The 9081-nt window shown below is 37.8% G+C and overlaps 1 protein-coding gene across 2 annotated transcripts; it reads left to right on the forward strand.

Annotated features, from left to right (window-relative positions):
- opn4xb (opsin 4xb) lies at window positions 1–9081 on the forward strand. 2 transcript variants are annotated; one of them, XM_086174192.1, is made up of 10 exons: window positions 1–951; window positions 3753–3886; window positions 4348–4551; window positions 4777–4948; window positions 5218–5379; window positions 6167–6274; window positions 6363–6534; window positions 6966–7109; window positions 7251–7671; window positions 8451–9081. In XM_086174192.1, exons 1-9 carry the CDS (start codon window positions 785–787, stop codon window positions 7656–7658), a joined length of 1671 nt encoding a protein of 556 aa, XP_086030318.1. In that variant the 5' UTR covers window positions 1–784; the 3' UTR covers window positions 7659–7671; window positions 8451–9081. The 2 variants fall into 2 exon arrangements, with proteins under 2 accessions (XP_086030318.1, XP_086030317.1); XM_086174191.1 differs by having other exon boundaries at window positions 7251–9081.

Here is a 9081-nt window from a genome sequence, read left to right on the forward strand (position 1 = left end):
GGCAGCACAGAGCAAAAGAGGAAAGTAGGGGGAGAGAGATGGCGAGAGCGGGAGAGAGAGTTTAGCAGCTGCTAGTTGGTGAGATAATCAGAGAGAGACCACTGAGCTGGTGCACAGCTGGAGTGATGGATGAAGAGGCTCTGGGCTAATGCTGAGTGAACAGACAGTGACACGGGTGTGCAGCAAAGTGCCTGCATGGTGGCAGTTCACAGTCTGTAACTGAGAATATTATGCATAAAAATGCATTACTGGATGCATCACACAGGAAGCACTACAGGTTGAAGACCAGATGTGAACAGCAGAATGTTGCTCCTCAACGGCATTTGGAGATAACTACCACGTGTGTGGCCAAGGACCTCGGCTTGTGTTTCCTGACAGTGCTGGATGAAAAAATGATTGATGGACATTTTTGCCATTGACATTCTTTTTTCTTTTTGTTCTTTGATAACGCTTTAAATATAAAGACTTCTGTCAGGACCTCTTCTACTATTGAGCTTGTATGGACTTGAACGGATTTGACGATTCCAATTGACTTCAAATTGGAAAATACCTGATCCTTCCTAACGAATGTTTCGCTCATACACTACATTATGATAGTAGAGAAAAACTTCATCTGTTCTTAAAACTTGTCAGTAAATCGAATCTAGATTTTTTTTTTTGTGGGATCTTTTTTGTGCTGCGAATGATACAGCTATGGCCCGATGGAACAAGCGCAGAGTGGATTACCTTTTGGTTAACCAAGTGCAGCCTGGAAGGTTTACAGTCCTGATGAGGTGTGTGAATCATGTGGTTCACTGAAAGCATGGAGCCGGAGAAAGCTCACACCCAGAGCAGCCCCTTCATCAAGGTGGATGTACCTGATCATGCCCACTATATCGTAGCAGCATTCGTCTTTGTCATCGGGACACTGGGCATCACGGGCAATGCACTCGTTATGTTTGCCTTCTATAGGTGGGTTTGTGCCTGTTTTCAATAAATTTCAAAACTATACGTGTCCCAGCAATACCGTAACATTATTTACCGCAGGTCTCCAATCATCAAGAGTTTCAGGGAGAAGTGATCCCTGAATAGATGAGGAGACCGACGGCATGACATAAAGTATATATGTGTGTAGGGTCAGTCCATAATATGTGTTGCAAAATACCAACATCAAGCATGATTCCGCACTCATCGGGTACTCATAAATCCATTCACATGTGAAATATGTAGATCAGATTTGGCATTTTTCAAACAATATTGGACGCATTTGAGAGTGATGGTCTGCTTTTGTTATGCTGAACTGGTTTCCAAACAGATTAGTGGTTGAAAAACACTGCCTTAGAGAAAAGTAAAAGCAAAACCATGTCCTATGTCCTTTTAATCTAGGGTGGGAATTAATTTCACAGCACAGTATATCTGATAAGTACAGTGTGATGCTGGAAAAAAACAGAGCGTGTAAATTAATGAACTGTCATGCTAATATTTAATTGCATAGTGGGTGCAAGGTAGTCTGTCTTAGACTTATTCCCAGCATGTTTGTCTATTTTTTGTCTACAAAAGTGATGGCAATCTTTAGTATCAGATTGCTTTTAGATTTTGTTACAGTTATCTAGTTTTTGGTTTATACTTTCAGGATTCCAGAATGGTTTGTTGTCTTATTTGTGCAGTTAAAAAAAACATTTTTATTCACCTTTTATATAATGGAGAGACATGGACAAATGCATGACAAAGTGAAAACTGTCAATCTATAATGTTACATAAAAAGAATATTGACTTGACATTAGGTCAGAAGACATTTCTAACAATACTGTCATAGTTCTATCGCATGCCTTTTTGAATGGCAACCAATGCAAGGGGCTTTAACTGTAAACTTTCTGAACAAGGGTAAGTGTTAGATAATTTTGACTAGCGACCTCTCATTGTGCTAGTGCCGTTATCTGATTCACAGGACAGAAATTGGGTCACAGAGGAAAAGCATGCGTGCGTGCAAGTGTTTTTGTGTGTGTGTATGTGTGTGTGTGTGTGTGTCAGTTACTTCAACGCTGATGTGTCAATACATTATATCAGCACATGCATGTACATAATAATACATCATTCATCTTGTTCTTGGAAAATCACATTAGTTTAATTATCCTGTGAACTTTATGCCCACCTTAACCCCGAAAATGCTGTCTCATTCCCACTCTGTCAAATACAATTTGACAGAGTGGGAATTTTCTTGGAACCCATAACATCATGTGCATTTCTGAAAAATGATCACCACCACCCAATAGGGAATACTCTTATCTAATCTATATAGTGTATTATGGTGGACTGACGGATAAAGGCTCTTGACAAGCTCCAGAAGACAGCACGTATGCACGCGTCCCCCCATTTTCGATTAAATAAATTACTCATCAAACATTTACTTTATCCAGAGCCGTGTTTCTTAAGAATTAAAAAACATAAAAACTTCGGGATTAAAACCAGCGACGTTGAAAAATTTGGCCTCCAAGCTTTCCTTATCCTAAAATGTAACGGTTTACATTACATCCTTTTGCTTACTCTACCCAAAAAGTAGGAAAATCCACTGAACGTAACAGTATAAACAGATTCCCATCTATACAGCAGGAGTACTGATACACACACAGAGCATATATTTACTTTTATCCCAGTGAGGACAATCACTGATATACATTAATGCATTCCTGAAGACCTTACTCTACTTAAACATCGCAAAGGAACGTTAACTCCAACAAATTCCCTAAATGGAACCAAAATCAGTTTCTAACCTTTACCTTGTAAGGTTGGAGGACGAGAGGTAGGAATAAATTCCACGAGGAGCCAGGAAATCTTTACTCGAACTCAAGAAAGCACATGCTTCTTGATGCTAGTATAAGAAATGGCTTATTGTTTTATATAGCTGCTTTGCATTGACTTTGTTCAATAAATTATGTTTTTTCACTTCAAACTTGATTACACGATAGGACGTTTTTTTGTTCCGTTACACTACTAATACTTTAGTCGCACATCCTGTATCTTCAGGGGTGTGACCAAGGTCTGTAAAGAATTGCATATATGGTCATATAGTTTAGATAATGTTCATAAAATCTTTCACCACTCATAAGTCAAGTCAGCTTCATTTGCAAAAATACACTCAACCATAGTCTACCAAATAAACACGCTGAGACGACGCACTCAGTATCTTTCTGAGGTTTTCCTTGCTAATTGAGGAGGAAAAAAAAATCTTATTTCAGGAGAAACAGACAGCTTAATTTAAATAAACAGTTGTGAGGGCAGACACTGGGTCACGGTGACGCTAAATCAAACTGGTATGAAAGCAGGTTCATGCAGAGTTTACTGTTTCAATGTAGAGCTTTTGTCTGATTAATGCTGGCAAAGAAGCAGCACATGTAGGCCTTCATCAAGGTATGCTTTTAAACAAGATACAACCGGGAGGCGAGAGTGCAGTGTGAAGGCTGTGTCATGACCTGTTGGAATTCCTTTGCATGGGATCATGGTCATATTTAGTGCTTGTTTAATTCAAATTAAATTCTAGAATACAGATTTTCCAATAGCTTTAATCTTTATGGGTGTTGAATGTGTATCAAGCCTGCATGTGATATACCGTTGTTTAGAATCATCTGATCATCAATCAGATGAAAACATCAGTCAACATCCCCAATATTCTAATTACGCTAACATTTTAATATTCTAATGTAAACTGAGCAAGCCCTGGGAAAAAGAAGATTGTCGTATTTATCAGTCATAATTTTTTCTCTCTTCACATGTAGCAACAAAAAGCTCAGAAACTTGCCAAACTACTTCATCATGAACCTTGCAGTCAGTGACTTTCTCATGGCCTTCACGCAGTCACCCATCTTCTTCATCAACTGCCTCTACAAGGAATGGGTGTTTGGAGAAATGGGTAAAGTCTCCTACTTTGCTTATTCCTGTATTTCCTCTGGTTGATGTTGTGTCCATTATACATATAAATTGTGTTGTTGCTTTTTTTATGTCCTTTGTCTAACCCTGACCCAGTGCGCAGCACCGTCCTCTATGATATACTGGTATCTGATCCCCGATCAGAAGTTTTGTTGACTGCACAATACTGTGCTTTAGGTTTAAATGTACATTGAATGTACAAATCAAATTGAAAGGAATCAAATGAAATTATTTTTCAGCATATACATTCACATTTAATTCTATTATTGAGTTATTCAGTTCATTTACCTAATGAGTCATTGTTAATAATTGTCATTATTCATTTATCAATTTGGGTAATATGAGTCCTCTCAGTTTGCAAATGATTTTTATGCTATTGTAGATGAACTGCTAGTATGAGCACAGCGTACCCGTTACAAATCATATCAATGTGTTTCCCGGTAGGCTGCAAGATGTATGCATTCTGCGGGGCATTGTTCGGAATCGCCTCCATGATAAATCTTCTGGCCATCTCGATTGACCGCTACCTGGTGATCACTAAGCCGCTGCAGGCCATTCACTGGAGCTCCAAGCGCAGAACCACAGTGGCCATCATCCTGGTCTGGCTGTACTCTTTGGCTTGGAGCCTGGCTCCTCTCGTTGGCTGGAGTGAGTTTCCTCCACCTTGAAGTTATTCACCTTTCTGTCACCCTGTCTGAAGTCATGTTCCTCCGTTATAGAACTGCCTTTAAAGCGTGACGCAATGTGTACATATCACTGGCCCTGTGGGAATATTACTAAATAACAAAGTCGTACGTGCAGAATTTAATGGAATACCATGAACATGCTCCGCCTTTTAATTTACCCCATGTCATTTTTTTCTGTCACTTCTAGGTTCCTACATCCCCGAGGGCCTGATGACATCGTGTACATGGGATTATGTCACCTATTCACTGGCAAACAGGAGCTACACAATGATGCTGTGCTGTTTTGTGTTCTTTCTTCCGCTGGGGATCATATTTTATTGCTATCTCTTCATGTTTTTAGCAATAAGGAACACTAGCAGGTGAATGCTATATGTGAGGTCATGCCTGTTGGGCTTCAGTGATAAGAGATAAATAATCCAATTTTGTTATTTATTATTGGATGATTTCCAATCTTTCTTTGTAAAGTTGAAATTTTGCCAAAAATCAGATGATGAAAAGTCATAGCCTATTTTAGCATTTTCAAATCAATGCACAGCTCACATCATACTGACACAAGAAAAATCTCTTGGCAATTGTTTTTTTGATTTATTGTCAATGCTAACATTTAAAATGCAACCATTATCCTCAGGGAGGTGGAACGAGTCGGGACTCAGGTGAGGAAGTCCACGTTAATCCAGCAGAAGTCCATCAAGAGCGAATGGAAGTTGGCAAAGATTGCCTTTGTCGTCATTGTGGTTTATGTCCTCTCCTGGTCGCCATACGCCTGTGTCACACTTATTTCCTGGGCCGGGTAAGATTCATTTTAAAGCTAAAAATTAAAACACAGTGATAGTGTAATGGGTTGCTCGATGAACATAATTTCTTTTAATAGCTGTGGTTTCTTAAATCCAACTTACACAAATTTACTCACTGCTACTTTGTTATTTAGAATGACCTGCATTATTTATATCCATTTTGCACAAAATCATATTTAATTACAAAACGTTTAATCACATGTTTGCCTTTGGTTTAATTTATTTGTGTTCATGATCTACTTTAGTGTCAGTAATTGACCAATTTCAGTGTTACATCATTCAAACAAATTAAATGACAGTAACACTTGCCTTAGTTTGTGCTCTTTTTAGCAAATTTGAAAGAAAATAATACCAAAGTTTACATGAATTTTCTCATTAATTTGTTTTTTTTGGCATATCTGACCCAACTGAGTTAACTACCTTTCGCAATACACTCGGCATGCAGTTACAGGTGATACAGGAGGGGCTCTTACTTGTATCTTTGACCTCACATATCTTTTCTCTGCTCATTTGTAGGAAAAATAAAATCCTGTATTGCATTCCACACACACAAATAAATGCAAACAGATGGATTTAAGCACCCCACAATGGTAGCAAGCGCATTTTGGATAATCCCTCAACTGATATGACCCTTTGGTTACATAACAAAATATCAAGAGCTTAAGGCACTGCTGAGCATTGGATGGCCTTTTATTGTAACAAAAATCAAAAGATAAAAATGACAACCTCCATGAAAAAAAAAATACAACATTTTTTTGTTTCTTCCTTTATTTTATCATTCAGGCATGCAAACATCTTGACACCGTATTCCAAGGCTGTACCCGCAATAATAGCAAAAGCCTCTACAATCTACAATCCTTTCATCTATGCCATAATTCATAACAAATACAGGTAATAATAAAATAAATAGATAAAAATAACTGTAGATATGTCTGCATCAATTTCAAATAACTTATCAAGGTTTTTCTATTCTCATCAGAATGACTCTGGCAGAAAAGGTTCCCTGCTTATGGTTTCTGTCTCCCGTTGCTCGGAAGGAATGCATCTCTTCCTCCATCAGCGAGTCCTCTTTCAGGGATTCCATCATCAGCAGACAATCCACGGTATCGAGGACACACTTGTTCACCACTTGCTCCAAGTCCACCAACAGGGTGAGTTTAAATTTGACTTTGACGCAAAGTCGTGAAAAGAATGTGTGTTTTTCATGGTTTTGTGAATACTGAAGACCTGAGTCGTGAAAGGGTATTACAGACATTTTTAGTGATAATGGTCTTCTTTAAAAACAAGACACTCTATTGTTTAATGCTTGGTAAATTGATACTGCTGAACCCAAAAAAGAGAACAGCCATCTCAGATGTAAAATATGAAGACCCTCGCCCACTGCATGGCGAGTCTTACTTGTTCCCTCTGGAGAGATTCTTTTAATTTTGAGAGGTAAAATAACATATGAATAAAGAGAATGGCTTAAATGTATTTTCATTTTTTTTAACATTGCCTATTGATGTTGGGGTTTAAATGGCTTGTGTTATCAAACAAAATCTGTGACTTTTTTAAATCAGATTGGCTATGTTGTCTTCCGTAGGTGTTGAAGGACGTAGAGATGGCACCTTTGGGCAGGAAGTCAGACGCCTCTTTCAGAAGCATTTCATCGTTCAATCAATCGAGCAAAAGCAAGTCTTTTAAGAGGCATTCAGAGAAGACCATTAAGACCCATGAGGGAGAGAAGGTGAGACAACAGAATTCTGTCTTTTTTGTGTCATACGTGCTTATTGTCTGTTTGTGCAGATATCATTATTCACAATTTCTAATTTGTTTCTTGTATGTATATATAGTCTATTATGTATACTTTTTTTTTCTCCATTGCCAGCATCCGTGCACTATAAGTGACTCATCTACCCCCTGTGAGCATGAACTGGTGACAGGCTCTGTGACCACAGCCACACTCCCCCTACTAGTTCTTACGAGGCAGCGGAGTCAGAGTCTGACCGATGACGTCTCAAATGCTGGAGAGGAGAAAGGCATCACAAACAATCGAGTCAGGGGCAACAAGAGCAACTCTGTTGACTCTCTGAATTTTGGAAGAAACCCATCTACTGATGTCAAGTGGCATCAGGATGTTCCACGCATAATTGTCATCAGCCCAACATCTGAAAGCAGCCTCATTCATCATGACAGCGTTGGCCTTGAGGAGAGTTCTGAGCCAATGGAGGACAATGTTTTTGTCAGCTTAAACTTCTCCTCAGAAGTCTTTGAGGCTGTTGAGTTGCTCTCTTGACCACATTGAGTAGGCAAGTTAACCATGATTCTACTTTTCTCTACTTATTATTGATTGTTGTATTTTATTAGTTCACAACACATTACTCCTCTCTTTTGGCACCTTATTTTTTGATCAATGCATTTTCCATTTTGTTATCTATTTATGAATAGTTTTGTCATCACAAAAAAAAGCTATTTTTTTGTTGTTTCTCTGCAACTCTGATATACCTGTACTGTTTTCCACTGTGATGACATTATTTAATCTTTTTACTCTGAAAAAGTAAAATTGGTAAACGGGTAAAAATACCAATGGCAATGATGAAAACATAATACTATGATACTCTGTGTACTTTTTAAAGAGGATTTTCACAAAATCATACACAAAATTACCAGATGTATCTTAAAGTCAGGACAGGACAGATGAACTTGTCTGTCCACTGTGATTATTTAAATAATAGTCATACTGTTGGTATGTCTTATAAGAACTTAGCAACTTGAAGGAAATTAAAGGAAACAAAGCAATAACATTAGGTGCTGAAATATAGTATGTACAGCATTGTGTAGTAGTAGTTTCTATGGGCCATATGGCCCTTCAGAATATTTACCGGCAGTGAGGCAGGTGTGTACTAAAAAGGAGCGGCTGCTTGTGACACGTCAGATTTAATGAATAAAAAAATTGCTGTTCATTGTGCAAGTACTCTGTAATATATTTTACAAAATTTCTATTTATGCCATTTTTGTGTTGTTTTTTTTTTATCTTGTTGCTCCTGAACTCTACCATGTTTCGACTAAGTCCTCGGTTTCTTTGCAGGAAAGGAGGTATGTAAAACCCCGTGATATGACCAAAGATGGTTTGGAAGAATGTTTCATCGCGTTTTCAGATGGCTGCATTGGTGAAATCCGATTCGAAATGTCATTGGACTCAAGCAGTTATTTCAATTTTGTATTACGCAATTAGACTTGTCAAGATTATCAATTATACAGACTGGATGTGGAACTTCTAAAGTCAAGTTCAGGGTTGTGTTACTCAAAAGTATACCACTCACAAGCTAATTGAGGAACAATATATATATATATATACATATAGATATATATGTATATATATATCTATATATATATATACACACACGTATATATATACATACACATTTTTATTTTCATTTAGATTCCAACTTGGAAATGTTAATACTGTTCAATAGTTTCAAATAAACTAAAACTGTGATATCTACCTCTTTCTGGTCCACACCTACCAATTCTGTGGCAGTACCTGTGCTCTGCAGCGATCAATGCCTTGTATTACAATGACATTTAAAACTGGTATCAGAAACAATACTTTTCACAAAACATGGATAGTCACGGTTACTATGTGATGTGTATGACTAATATTTATCAATGTATTATAAATTTGAGTAAGATCAATTATGTCAAAAAGGTAAAGAGGA

Source organism: Fistularia commersonii, chromosome 26, assembly GCF_037954325.1.
Source record: "Fistularia commersonii isolate RoL2024-O1a breed Wild chromosome 26, RoL_Fcom_v1.0, whole genome shotgun sequence".
Classification (NCBI taxonomy): Eukaryota; Metazoa; Chordata; class Actinopteri; order Syngnathiformes; family Fistulariidae; genus Fistularia; species Fistularia commersonii.